The following is a 15,301-nucleotide window of genomic DNA, read 5'->3' on the forward strand; positions in this document are numbered from 1 at the left end:
AAATGACCTTGCTGGAGTTGGTTTTGAAAAGCCTCGATAGCATGCATCACTGCCAGCATTTCCTTTTGATTTATATGCAGATGTGTTTCCTTTGGAGACCATTGTCCTTGTATACATCTGCCTTCCATGTGCGCCCCCCATCCGAGGTCTGAGGCGTCTGTGTTATCTGTGGTTTTTTGAATGACAAACCTGTGTTTTCCTGGCTCACCGAAGCCCACCATAGGAATTCCTTTTGTAAGCATGGAATGAGTGGAATGATTGTCTCCAAGTTGTTGCTGTGCTGAGACCAAACGCTTTTTAGGTACCATTGAAGCTTTCTCATGTGTAGTTTTGCTAATGGAACCAGTAGAATGCAGGATGCCATGTAACCCAGGGCCTGTAGGAATCTCCTTGCAGTCATCTGGGTGAGTTTTGCTAAACCTTTGAAATATTGAGTTAACTTCTCTTGCTTGTCTTCTGTCAGGTAAGCCATTTGAGAGGCTGTGTCTAGTTTGGCTCCTAAGAAGATTATTTGCTGGGATGGCTGCAGTCTTGACTTTTGGAAGTTGACTGTGTATCCCAGAGCTTGAAGTAATCGTATGACATATTCCAGATTTTTTGTCAACATCAATTTGTCGTCCGCTTGTATGAGGCAGTCGTCCAGGTACGGGTAAATTTGTATACCCTGGAGCCTGCATTGAGCAATTACTGAAGCCAGGCATTTTGTAAACACTCTGGGCGCAGTAGATAAGCCAAATTGCAATGCTGAGAATTGATAATGCTCTGGCCCTGCAAGAAATCTGAGGTATCTTCTGCAACTGTGTCTGATAGGGACATGCAGGTATGCCTCCTTGAGGTCCAGAGTAATCAGCCACGACTCCTTGCCCAGCATGGGAAGGAGTTGCTGTAGAGTCAGCATTTTGAACTTTGGTACTATGAGAAAGGTGTTTAATGCGGACAAGTCCAGTATTGGTCTCCATTGAGTTTCTTTTCTTGGAACAAGGAACAGTCTTGAGTAAAATCCCTGTTCTTGTTCTTGTTGTGGAACTCTTTCTATTGCTTTCATTTGAGTTAGTAGAGAGATTTGCTTGATAGCCTCTACCCTTTGATGTTGTGGTAGATTTGGCATGCCTTGTTTTCTTGGTAAGGTGTGAAAATGAAACCTGTACCCTCGGTCTATAATGTCCAAAATCCATTTGTCCTTTGTCAGTCTGTGCCAGTTTTCTGCAAACAGAGATAGTTTCCCACCCAAGGGAGCTTCTAGTTGTTCCCTGGTAGGCGGTAGTAGAGGAAAGTCATTGAGATTGTGGTTGTTGGGCAGGAGAAACCCCTGCGTCACCTCTTTGGTTTCCTGGCTGCCATTGACGTCCCCTGTAAGGGCCTCTGTATTGGCCTCTTCCTCGGCCACGTCTGTTCTTACCCCTTTGAAACTTTTCTGGATTAGGAAAGGACCAGTTTTTTGAAGGCCAATTCCTACTGAATCTGGGGGGTTGAACCTGGAGGAAATCCTTTACAGTTTGAACTGATTTTGCTTTTTCTTTGATGGTCTTTAGCACATCCTTAGCATTTGCACCAAAAAGCTTGTTCTTTTCCAAAGGTGCATCCAGAAGTTTTGCTTTTACATGATCTGGTAGAGGTTGATCTTTTAACCAAGCATGTCTTCGCATCACTACCCCTGTCATAGCTGCCCTACATGAAGCTTCCAGTGCATCATATCCACACTGCAGGAAGTGATTGCTTACTTGCTGAGTGTTATGTACAGCTTCCTGCAAAGTCTTCCTGTCTAAAGGATCAGGAGAAGCTAGTGTTTTTTGTAAATCTTCTAAGAGATAATCCTGATATTGGAACATATGAAAAAGGCAATTTAAAGCTCTCATAAATAAGGTAGTGGAAGTGTAAACCTTTTTACCCCATCTCTCTAATGACCTTGCTTCCCTGTTGGAGGGCAAAGGAGTTTTAGAGGTGGAGGCTGAAACTCCTTTAGGCCCCTGTGAAATAGTTTCCAAATCAACAGTATGGGCCCTGAATAAATGGGAATGAATTTCTGGGACCCTGTAATACCTGTCTGGCTTGGCTGGTGCAGGAGGGAGAGTATCAGGGGTAGCACTAGAATCAGAATACAAATCATCCAGAACATCAAGTACAGGAGGAATAGCTAAGGGCCTGTGCTGAGGCTTCTTAAGGAAAGTCCTAAGGCGTTTCCTGGAATCAAAATATTCCTGGCCCTGCCACTTGAAATGTTCCCTCATGGTGTGCATAACTTCCCCAAAGGAAATGTCCTCAGGAGGGGAAGCCGAAGGTATGGAATCTTCTGCATCTGAGTCCTCATAGGTCTGGAAGAGCTCTTCCTGGCTATCAGAGTGGACAGAGCCCTCAGAGTCTTCATCTGAAGGAGTAGGGTCAGAGGGGTCAAGCCGGGGCCTTTTATCAGGAGGAGGCTGGGATGCTCTCTCAGGATGGGTCTGCGAACCTCTAATCATGGAAATTAAATCAGCAGCCATGGACATAATTTGTGTCTCTGGAGTCGGCTGAGGTGAGGATCTAGAAGTAATATGCATTGTTTTGCTGGCTGCCTTAGCCCTAGTGTAGGCCTTAATAGACATGGCCATAGGAGGCCTGGCAGCTCCACGTGCAGGAGTGACCTTGTCTACAGCAATGGTCTTGGGTATTTCCTCGGTTTCGGTATCCGGAGGAAAATCTATAACTGGCGTCGGAGTAATGTCTGGAATCGGAGTCGTCGGTAATGCGGTGTCTTCGGTTCGGAGCGGTGGAAAGACCGTCTCAGAGGGAACCGGAGCACTCGCGCTAGGTTTTGGCGTGGAGTCGGTAGTAGACGCGGGCCGAGGAAGTCGGCCCCGGTCTTTTCGTTTTTTGGGAGTTTGCGATGTCGGAAGATCCGACGGCATGGTATAAGCAAATTTATCGCCGAAAAAGTCTTCAGCGAACTCCGCCCGGCGCCTGAGAGTGCGCTTGTTGAAGCGAGCACAGGCTACACAGGCCGAGACGTCGTGGTCTGGGCCCAGGCAAGGGAGGCAGTAAGAGTGGAAATCCTTATGAGGTATTTGTTTACCACAAAAAAGACAATTGTTAACTTTTTCAGTAATTTCTGACATCGGCTGAGGCAAGAAAAGGTCCCCAACGGGGTACTTAGCTTTTTTGATGACTTCGGTATCGTAGAATACAGGAGCTGACCGACCGGCACTTGCGAACTGCTTCTGCTTCGGGCACTGCGCGGCAAGAAAGACTGGAGAAAATGGCGTTCGCTGATGCTTATATACTCCAGCCGCTCTGATGTCAGAGAGAAAAGCGACATCAGTCGACGTCGGACCCAGACTTTGGAATCCAGCCGACCGAGGGCTGCCTGAGGCAGGACAACCCCACATGTTATGACTGCAACTGCATTCTTGAAGGACATCAAGGGACTCAGAAATTCAAGGTATGGTAAGTCAAGAAAAGCTGGCTCCATTTGCAGATGATATTAAATTTATACCTGACAAAACCAGAAAGGGATATTACAGTGTTGTAGAACATTTTGAGACCATTTCAAATCATTTTGGGATACAAAATTAATGAAGCTAAGACAAAGACAATAGCAGTAAACTATGTACCCACACATGAATTGGTTCAGCAATACCCACATTTATTGGGACACAATAAAATGAAGTATTTAGGAGTATGGAGTAAAGATGATTCCGGTGTGGCAGTTAAGGTTATGTGGAAAGAGACTGAACAAAAGATTATACAAAAAAAGAGAAAATGAAAGCTCTGTTATATGGCGATGGATAGTAAGATACAAGCAGTTAAAATGTTTTTAGTCCCTTTAGTCTTATACACAGGTCAGGCATATTTTTTATCCACCAGAGAAGTTGTGGATAGCAATTAATAAAGAGCTGAAGGATTTTATCTGGGAGGGGAAGAAAGCAGGAGTCAAGTGAGATAAGCTGATTTTTCCAAACAAATAAGACGGGATTACTCAAAGTGAAGGGGTACTTCAGAGCAACACAGTTAAGGCTCATACACACAGCACAAGTAGAACACTATAATTCAAATTGGAAAGGTGTGATAATGAAATGGGGGAAGCTCAAGAAAAGTACAGTTTTGTACCTACCATAAATGTAGATGTTCAAGTGCTAATACAGCTGCAGTAATCACATATGGGTTCTCTGCCGTCAGGCAGGTCCTCGGTCGGCCGAATTCCAAAGTCTAGGTCCGGCGTCGGTTGTTGTCGCTTTCTTTCCTGATGTCAGTGCGACAGGGGTATATAAGACACAGCCGACGCCATATTCTTCAGTCTTTTCTTGCCCCAGATGTCAGGTGCCCCCAGAAGGAAGGCAATACATAAATTATATATATATAAATATATTCAAGCAATGCAATGTAATCAAAAAAAAAAAAAAACAGTAGTTGCAAGCAAATACACCATAGGAGGATAACCCAAATTAGGTTGTATGAGGAGGTGTTAGCCACTAATACTTTACCAAGAGGGGAAGGAGGGAGGGAAACCTGTACTGCAGCTGTATTAGCACTCGAACATCTACATTTATGGTAGGTACAAAACTGTACTATGTTCATCGTGCATACAGCTGCAGTAATCACATATGGGTAGAATCCCAAAGCTATGCACAGGGTGGTAGGCACTAGGTGGAACTGGGATGAGCCAGAATGCCCTGCAACACAGCAGTGGCAAAGCCTGCTCTAGTTTTGGAATATAAAGGTAGGTGGTAGTGTTTTGTGAAGGTATGTACAGAACTCCAAGTGGCTGCCTCCAAAATATCTTTGGTAGGAACTCCTCTGAGGAAGGCTGTAGAGGTAGCTGTGGCCCTGGTGGAGTGTGATGTGATGCCTGTAGGGACAGATTTCCCATGATAGGAGTAACAAAATCGTATGCAGTGGCTTATCCATTTTGAAATTGTCTGTTTGGTAACAGGCTTCCCTTGAGCTCCCACAGCATAGGACACAAAAAGTTGTTCTGATTTCCTGAAAGGCTTTGTTCGGTCCAAATAATAACGTAGCTGTCTATGGATGTCTAAGGAATGTAGCAGCCTTTCCCCTTTGTTTTGAGGATTGGGGTAAAAGGTAGGTAAGTGTATGGCTTGATTTAAAGCTACCCTGGATACCACTTTAGGCATAAAAGGCGGGTTGGTTCAAAGGGAAACCCTGTCCTGATGGAAGATGAGAAAGGGCTGCACAGCCATGAGGGCTTGTAGTTCCGAAACCCTACGAGCTGAGGTAATGGCCAGAAGGAAAGCTGTTTTCCAGGACAAATATTGCAAATCTGTTGATGCAGCTGGTTCAAAGGGAGGCAATGTTAATTTTTCTAAAATGTAATTAAGATCCCAGGCTGGCACTGGTTGTTTCCTTGGTGGTCATATATTTTTAGCCCCTCTGAGGAACTGTCTTAAAAGTGGGTGAGAGAATAACGGTGGATCCGTGTTGAATTCTGCAGAAATGGCTGAGGCATGGGTTTTTATGGAGGAAAATGAAAGTCCACTGTTCAGCAGCTCAGCTAGACACTGTAATACCCGAGGCAAATTCAGTTTTCTAGGGTCCTGGCCTTTTTTCTCATTCCAAGAGCAAAACCATTTCCATTTTGCGGAATAAGCCTTTCTAGTAGATAGCCTTCTGGCCTCCAGAATGACGTCCTGCACCTCTTTGGGGAGTAGGGTCTGTTGTGGTGTTAAGGAATTTTCCATGCAGCGAGATTGAGTGTTTTCAGCTGACTGTGAAGAGTTTTGTAGCTGTGCTGAGTCAGCAGAAGAGGCATTAGAGGTAGAGGTAGAGGCCAGGGAGGAGTATGTGTTGGGCTCCTCAGGAGTGGGTACCAGTGCTGTCTTGGCCAGTCTGGAGCAATCAGTATCATCTTCGGTCTGTCTGCTCTTGCTTTCAAGAGCACCTTGGGCAGAAGAGGCAGAGGTGGGAAAGCGTACACTGTCCATGCTGTCCAACTGAATGAAAGGGCGTCCACTCTCCAGGCCTTTGGATGAAAGGTCCTTGAACAAAACTTTTCCAATTGATGATTCCTGTGGGAGGCGAATAGAGCTATGTCTGGCCTCCCCCACGTTTGGATTATCTTTGTAAACACCTGAGGATGCAACTTCCATTCGTGCGGATCTGTCATATTTCTGCTTAGATTGTCTGCCAGTGTGTTTTCCAAATCTGGCAAGTACTGTGCTTGAAGTTCGATTTGCCATTCCAGAGCCAAGTTCCAAAGTGTCATGGCTAGTCTGCACAGGGGGTATGAATGTGTTCCTCCTTGTTTGTTTATGTACCACATTACTGTGGTGTTCTGTTCTTATCAATAATTGTCCTGGATGCAGGAGGTCCTTGAATGCTGTAATTGCATTTATCACTGCTAGCATTTCTTTTTGATTGATGTGAAGGTGCTTTTCCTTTTGGGACTATTTGCCCTGAATGCACCTGCCTGTCATGTGCACCCCCCAGGCATAATCTGAGGCGTCTGTTGTGATGACTTGATCTGCTTGAGGCTTGCAGAATGGGAGACCTGTGTTTGACATGCTTGGGCCCACCATAGAAATTCCTTTTGCAAACATGGAATTATTGGTATTATTGTTTCCAAAGTGTGGCTGTGTTGAGACCATAGGTTTTTTAGGTACCACTGAAGTTTTCTCATATGCAACTTTGCACATGGGATTAAAAGAATGCAAGATGCCATGAAGCCCAGAGCCTGCAGGATTTTCCTTGCAGTAAGCCTGGTACAATTTGCTAGTATTTTGAAGTACTGAGTTAGTTGCCCCTGTTTTTCTGGCGTAAGGTAGGCCATCTGGGTGTTTGTGTCCAAGTTGGCACTCAGGAAAGTTATTTTCTGAGATGGTGTTAGCCTGGATTTCTCTTTGTTGATTGTGTATCCCAGAGAATTCAGCAACCGTGTTGCATAAGCCAGATGTTCCAGAAGTATGTGCTTGCTGTCCGCTTGGATCAGGCAGTCGTTCAAATAAGGGTAAATTTGTATCCCTTGAAGTCTGCAGTAGGCAATTACTGATGCCAGGCATTTCGTGAATACTCTGGGCGCAGTAGATAAGCCAAAGGGCAATGCAGAGAATCGATAGTGGATTGAACCTGCAAGAAATCTGAGGTATCTTCTGCAGCTTTGTCTGATTGGGACATGCAGGTATGCCTCCTTGAGGTCCAATGTTACCAGCCAAAACTCCTTGCCCAGCATGGGAAGAAGCTGCTGTAATGTGAGCATCTTGAATTTTGGTACGAGCAGAAATGTATTTAGGATGGATAAGTCCAAAATGGGTCTCCAGTCGGTTCCTTTCCTTGGTACCAGAAATAGTCTGGAATAAAAACCTTGACCTTGTTCGTGAGTAGGTACCTCTTGAATAGCTTTCATGTCCATGAGTTTTGAAATTTGTATTGTTGTGCACCGTCTTCGCCACCTCTTGGTGCTGGAGTTTGCCATTGTCTGCCTCTATATGATCCTTGAGATTGTTCTCTGCCCCTTGTGTGCCTGTATCTACCTCTTTGGGGCTTGTCTGTGGCTGGAAAGGACCAGTTTTTGAAGGCCAATTTCTGCTAAAACGAGGTGGTTGTACCTGTAGAAAAGCCTTGACAGTTTGCATAGATTTAGCTTTTTCTTCCATTTTCCGTAGTATCTCCTCAGCATTAGTACCAAATAGTACATCCTTTTGTAAAGGAGCATCTAGTAGTTTAGCTTTAACATGATCAGGCCAAGCTTTGTTCCCTAAGCCAGGCATGTCTACGAATGACTGATCCTGTAACAGCAGTTCTACTTGAGGCCTCTAAGGCATTATAGCCACATTGTAAGGTGTGTTTACCCACTTGTTCTGCACTATGCATCACATCCTGCAATTCCTTCAAATCTGGTTTTTCAGGTTGAGACATTTTATTTCTTAACTGCGATAACAGAAACTGCTGATATTTAAGCATATGGAACTGACAATTTAAGGCCCTCATGGCTAGGGTGGCCGAGGTGTATACCTTTTTTCCCCACCTTTCTAAGGATCTAGATTCTCTTTCGGAAGGTAGTGGATTCTTAGCAGTAGAGGCCTTCATTCCCTTGGGGCCTTGAGAAATAGTTTCAGGGTCAGCATTATAGCTTTTGAAAAGAAATTGGTGAGAGTTAGGAACTCTGTAGTACCTATCAGGTTTGACTGGGGCAGGAGGCAGGGAATCCGGATTAAGACAAGAGTAAACATCATCAAGTACGTCCAAGACAGGAGGTATAGCCAGAGGTCTGTGTTGAGGTAATAAAAGAAATTCCCTAAGCCTCTTCTTGGAATCAGAAAAGTCTTGGCCTTCCCAATGGAAGTGTTCCCTCAAGGTGTGCAAGGTTTCCCCAAAAGAAAAATCCTCTGGGGGAGATACAGAAGGAATGGACTGTTCTGCATCAGAATCTTCACAAGGGGAGTACGAGTGTTCCTCTACATCAGAATGTTCTGAAAAAATGAAGCCCTGTTCAGAAGAGGGAGAATCTTCCTCCACTCTGGGTCTCTTGTCTGGAGGGGGTTGGGAACCCCTGATAAGAGTAATTAAATCCTCAGCTATTTTAAGCATCTGCTTTTTAGGCATGGGGCCTGGGGATGGGCCCTGAGCAACAGGCTTCTTGGGATGGAAAAGGAAGATGAGGGTCTAAAGACACCCTGGGTGGAAGTGGACCTGTCCACATTAGGAGGCTCTACACTCACAGTGGCTTCGGTGGTTGTAGTCTGAGTAAGGGCCGAGGTACCTGCGGTCTCGGGTACAGAAGACACCGCCAAGGACATGTCGTCGGTAGTCAGGGACTGCATAGGCGTCTCACTGAGAACCGGACCACGTGCAGCCGGTTTTGGCGTAGTGTCGGAGGAGACCGTGGACCTCGCGTGTCAGTCCTTGTCCTTGTGTTTTTTGGACAAAACGGTAGTCGGAGTCTCCAACGACATTTTATAATCAAAGGCTTTACCAAAATAATGTTGGGCGAACTCCGCCCGACGCTTAATAGTGCGTTTATTGAAAGTAGCGCAAAAGCCCGAGACGTCGTGGTCTGGGCCTAAACAAGGTATGCAGAGGGAATGGAAATCCTTATGCGGTATTATGTTTCCCACAAGAAATACAATTGTTAACTTTGTCTGACATCGGTCTGAAGCAAGAAAAGTTTCCCCAACGGGGTACTTAGCTTTAAAGAAGACTTCGTTTTCCAATTTTTCGTAAATTCAGGAGCTGGCCGACCGGCACTTGCAAACTGCTTCTGCTTCGGGCACCGCGCAGCAAAAAAGACTGAAGAATATGGTGTCGGCTGTCTCTTATATACCCCTGTCGCACTGATGTCAGGAAAGAAAGCGACAACAACCGACGCCGGACCTAGACTTTGGAATTCGGCCGACCGAGGACCCGCCTGACGGCAGAGAACCCATATGTGATTACTGCAGCTGTATGCACGATGAACATCAAGGACAGACTGTGATTTTGGAGGAAACCTTTAAAGAGAATAACAATAATCATACAGAATATTATATTCATAAAGTAGCAGAAAGTATTTGAAGAACTAAACCAACACCAGAATGGAGAAAAGAAATTCTGCCAATAGGGATGACTACAATTAGGGATACAGACAATAGGCAAGAAGGGGCTGGAATTTACTGGGGAAAACTGGCAAAGGATCCAAGGCACTGGGAACAAATAACAGAGAGGGAAAGGTAACAGAATGGGAAAACACCAACAATGTATTTGGACTGCAGGTTAGAGACCGTCTTCCCTGTCAAGGATTGATATCAGAGTACAGGCAAAGGGAAAGAAATGGGGGGGGGGGGGTCTTAAACAAAAGACCAGCACTGGTAGAGTTTTTAGTAGAATCTAGAATAGAAGCTGCCATTAAAAAAGGAACAATTAGTAGAGCCTATAAAATACTGCATAACTATAAGAATCAATCAGAGGAGGTTAGAAAAGACTGGGAAGAGAGACTGGATAAGCAATTTACAAAGAAACAATGGGGGATATATGTCTCCCAAATATGCAACAAAGTCTTGAAGATTTAGAATTTTTTGCTTGGAAGTATTTACAAAGGTACTTTTATGCCAAACGTAGACTCCAAAGAATTTTTCCTCAGGTGGACAGCAAACACTGGAGGCGTGATGCGGAAGAAAAAGGTAACTGGGAATATATTTTCTAAGAGTGCAATGAGTTGGCAGACTTTAAATATTCTCTGCAGACTGCTTTATCAGAGATACTGGATGAGCAAATTGGTGCAACTAAGGAAATTTTTTTTTTTTTAGCTATAATGCAGAATTAGAAAGGCCTACACAAAGTAAGGCTTTGCTGAGTCTAACTGTGGTGGCTGCCAAAAAAACAATTACTAGAAAATGGAAATCAAAGTCAAATCCAACTTTACTATAAGTAGCAAATATCATAACAGAGATAAAACAAACTGGAATCGGGATCTTTAGAAAACGGTAGAAGCAAATTACATAGGAAAAATGTGACTTCTGGGAACTATACATGCAGAGGAGGAACGAGGTTTAAAATAAGGCAGGATTTGAATGAGCTATGTAATGTTTGATAATGACTGTACAGATAAGTGATGTATAATGTTTGCAACTACAACTGTGTCAATCTGGTTTGTAATGCATAATGTTTGCAACTGGAAATGTATCAATATGGTTTGTTTTCATTTGTTTTCATTTATATAAATGTAAGACTGCCTATGTTATGTGTGATCATTTAATAAAGATGTATCTTGTTTATACAAAAAAAAATGTTATTGTTGTCAGACACTCAGGTGAACACAAAATACTTGCTCTATAGTAGTTATGTTAACCAGGGCCCCAAATAGACTTACCTCTTATTCTGGAACCTCCAATTCTGCATACAACTTCTCTCCAGCCCCAGGCACAACAGCAACCAAACCTTCAAAAATTTTCATACACCACACTCAGTAATGAAAGGTGAAACAAACTGGGTTACAGAGTACCAAAAAAGTTTCACCTCTTTCTGATGTGCACAGTACATGCAAGGAAGTAGTGTCCAATCTACATACTTACAGTATAATTCTTCTATTAAGAAACCAGCATTTCCTTCTGTGCCTGTCAAATCCAATAGGTTCATGTCGAATGTATGGTTTGTTTTTTTGGATTTCAGCAATACAATCACTGACCCCAGGAATCTTGTGTGCCACACAGACTTCACACTGCCATTCATCTTCTGGCACCTCCACTAAAGGCGGTTTCACACATTCCAAATGGTACACAGCAGAGCAAGTTTCACAGCATAATAAATCCCCAAGTTTGTGACACACCCTACAGTGATCATCATACTGAATTACTCCTTCAGACATTAACTCCTCCCGAGCAATGTTTGTTGTAAGAAATTGATCTACTAAAAACATTAGCACTTTGACTTTATTTTCAAGTGGTCCATATGGATAATCCTCTGCTTCTAAATAAGGCAAAACATGATGATATTCAGTGTCACTTTCACAATAAACTCGCACTATTTCTGGCCATGTCATACCATCAATAAAGTACAAGGTAGAATTAACGCTGTCTTTCAGATCAGTAGGTCCAAAGCTGGTATTTGAAGTGTCTTCTTCTCGTAAAATTGCTTTTAAAAGAGCTATGTGTGTCTCTGCTATAAGTGCACATTGCTCCTGACATACTAAGACAGCACAGAAGTCCTCAAACCGAAAAGGGGAAAGGCGGAGAACGGTGCCAAAGTTCTTCAGAACCTCATAAACTGAAAAAATACTCATTAAGTGCTCAGATGGCACCAACAAATCCTCAGAGGATTTAGGGAGTTCAAGAACAGGAATATCAGTTTCTTCAAAGACAGGAGAGCGAGGTCGATGAACCCGATGTCTCCTCCTTCCTACAGACATACAGAAAACAAATGTTAGGAACATTTGACTCAGTTAAATCAAATATATTATGCCTACATCTGATAAATCAAATACGACAAAACAAACAAAAAAAAATGTGTTATAACTTTTCATAACTGTCTTAGAGTAAAGTAGCGTGCAAAAAATAAGGAAATATCAAATTACCATGAAGCCAAGAGTCACCTACCAGAATATTTAATAGTTTAAAACAACACAGTTAAGCACTTTTGTCTTTATTAATTCTTCAGAACTATGTCATACAGGAAAAGGAACCATACTTAAAGGAAATTACACCCCCCCCCCCCCCCGAAGCAACCAACAATGAAAAAGGTTGTAAAAAACTGTTAAAAAAATAAAGCATTTTACAATTTGGAAGCTCTTCGCTTCAGTTCACTCACAACAGACACATTCATTTAGACCAGGAGAATTAGCAACATTCAAATAAAGCTGCCAGTACACCTTCTCTTTGTAATAACCAATTCTGCCAGTCAGCACAATAAGCACCTGTAGCAATCTGCTCCAACACAAGAAATTTGAATCTAGAAAAGTCAGCACAAAGTGAAGCATGTTTTGCCAAAGCACACATTGTCATTTGTCACAATACTGTACTGATGCTGATAGACCCTTCTGTTTAAGGCATGTTTAGTCTTGCCAACACAAAAATGCAGTACAGGTCAGCATTTTGCAAGACAGACCACCTTCTCACTGTTACAGTTAAATTTACCCTGTAGCCTAAGGTCCAAAAGTTTCTCATATAATGGACCTCTGGATTGGTTTCAATGAAAGGACATTGTTTAAAACACCCACATTTTATTGTCAGAAAAACAGTTTCCGAAAGCAGACTAGCTAGCCTCTCCAACATCTTCTTAATGTTTGGTTTATTTTTAAAAGTGAAGCTTGGTGGAGATGCAAACAATGATTTTAACTTATCACACTGAAGCAAAAAGCAAGTATTACAAATAATTTTCTGTATGTCCTTGGCATCAACAGAATAGTGCAAAGTCAGGTTAGAAATAAAGTCTTGCCTCTGTTCAGCTTCACATCCCGCAGCATCTAATAAAGTCAGATCTTGTTTTAACCCCTTACTAACAATAGGTGCATATTTACCTTCTGTCTCCCAAAGGACCTGATGATACATCTCATCAATCAGTCCACAGGGGTACCCCCTAACCAGGAACACAGATTTAAGTTTGTCGTTATCAGATGTAAGACGAGACACCCCAATGAACTGATGAAGTGACTCTTGACAACCCCCTTTCTTTTGATGAATGGAGTGAAAACTGGTACAATGCAAAAAACTGTTACAAAATTTTGGCTTCCTAAAAATGGAAGTAACAAAACCTCTATTCATGTTCTTCTGAATTTCAATATCAAAGAAATTAACACAGCTTTTATCCACACTGTTGGTACATTTGAGGAACAATGACATTTCCAACTGCATGATAAAGTCAAACCGGGCTCTGCTTCCTGACCAGATGATGAAAAGGCCGTCTAGGTAGCAAAAATATCTGAAATAATGTGAAAAGAGATCAAGCTTGAAGACCATTTCCAGTTCCCATCTCAACAAGACCATACTGGCAAAAAAGGGGGTACACGAGGCCCCCATAGCTACACCCTTCAACTGCTTGTAATATTATCCTTCAAATGAAAGAAAATTGTTCTGCAGCACCACTTACATGAAATCACAAACCAGTATGCTATCAATGTCAGAGAGAGCCAAATCTGGCAACCATCTCTCAAAACCATTTGAGGTATAGAGGCTCTAAATGTCACATTACCAACAAAAATTAATCTCCATATTCTATGCCTCTGAGCTTATCCAACAGATCACAAAAATCAGAAATAATGTATCTAAATTTACCACAAAGTTTTTTTTTTTTGATCAATAAACTTTACCAATGGTTCAGTCACAGAGCCCCCCAGCTGCAACAACTGGACACACAGGGGAGTCTGAAATATTTGAATGGATTTTTGGTATCCTTAGGATTTTTGGAATGGTAGGGTGATGAACTTTAAGAAATCAATTGTCCTGTAAGCAATGTTGATCTCATTAATTGAGACCACACTGTACACGGATTCATTAGTCAACAGTGTAAACATTCTGCCAATATACTCCAAGTGGTCCATAACCACCAACCCCCCCACCCTTAACAGGCTTCAGACACCTGACATTCTTGTCCTTAGAGATATCTTGTACAGTATCACAATCTTGTTTAGATAGATTATAAAAGCATTTTCTGCTGTTATCATCTAGCAGGTCCCTTATATATCTCTGAGGCTTTTTCAAATATATTCAAGGTGGGGTGGGGGGGTTTGCAACACTTTTTCTTTTCAAGTGACTAGAAGAATGGGTCAACAGTTAAGAGTCTCCAAATACAATTTTCAAGTTCAGTTTTCTAGTGAAGAGCTTAACATCTATGAGAGTGAATTCCATGTTAGTCCAAGCTGAGGGTATAAACTTTAACCCTTTAAGAAACAAGCTGAGGTGTTCTGGCCCAATGAACATAGCAGTGTAGTTGCAAATATTAAAATCAAAATGAGAAGTAAAAGGGACAGTACCTGAAAATTGAAACGACCTTTGTTCTAAAATCAATGCACTCTACCATCTCCTGCGATTTGATCAACCTTCTCCTGCTCCCCCAGGAATTGGCTGATCTCTGACCATTCAACAGATCCCCCTGCTGTCTGGCTCCTCCTGGATTTGTTCGCCAGACATTCCGACCTCTGAGGGAGGTCCTGGTCTAAAGAGCTCTCTTTTTTGGGGGAGCCATGGGTATATCATAAAAATTACTGCTGGGATTCACAGAAGAATCAAAAAAGTGGGCCCCCCCCCCAGGTGGTGCTGGATAAACTCTCTTTGTATCATAAAATCCTTGTCATCTCAAATAAACTTCTTCTCCTTTCTCCTTTTAATCTGGATTAAATTTGTTCTTGATCAATTGAAACACATTACTGTATTCACTTTTGTGCTTATGAAACTTAAGATCTGATGTAAGTGAATCCACTAGCTTAGATATTTCTTCCTTATGCTTAACCACTTGCTTTTCATTTTCTTTAATGATGAGATCTAATCAAATAGCTCCAATAACTCCAGATGGAAGGGTGAATTAAGTTCTACTCCTTGGGAGTACATCTATAATCTGAGGCCTTTAGGAACATGCGGTCTTCCAAGACTTTCCCCCAAAAAATGGTTGTCCAGCTGAAGTGCTTTATACTTATACAGTGATTTACCCAACAAGGAGATTTGCACCTGTAATGTAAGAAAGCGACTTTCCACTGAATGGATATATTCTCTATCCAGTAAAATGTCAGTTTTATCTAACCATTTAGACAAACAGTTCACAGATGAAAAGGGTCCGTGTGTGTGTGCCTTCTGTGAAGGTTGGACATCGGGCTGGCAACTCGACACCATAAAAACGTCACTTCCAATCAATCTGCAGACTGGTGATCCACTGTGGTGACCCCAATGGGAGAAGCCGAAAGACAGTTTGC

At 42.6% G+C, this 15,301-nt stretch overlaps 1 protein-coding gene across 2 annotated transcripts in view; it reads right to left on the bottom strand.

Moving 5' to 3' along the window:
• BPTF (bromodomain PHD finger transcription factor) overlaps positions 1–15,301 on the bottom strand; it is a 3,500,764-nt gene that overhangs the window by 3,321,136 nt on the left and 164,327 nt on the right. For both annotated transcript variants that reach the window (XM_044085088.1, XM_044085087.1), the window contains exon 2: positions 10,977–11,799. In XM_044085088.1, coding sequence (XP_043941023.1) covers positions 10,977–11,799 — 823 coding nt within the window. The remainder of the gene's footprint in view (positions 1–10,976; positions 11,800–15,301) is intronic.

Source organism: Protopterus annectens, chromosome 10.part0, assembly GCF_019279795.1.
Source record: "Protopterus annectens isolate FY-2018-M chromosome 10.part0, PAN1.0, whole genome shotgun sequence".
NCBI lineage: Eukaryota > Metazoa > Chordata > Ceratodontiformes > Protopteridae > Protopterus > Protopterus annectens.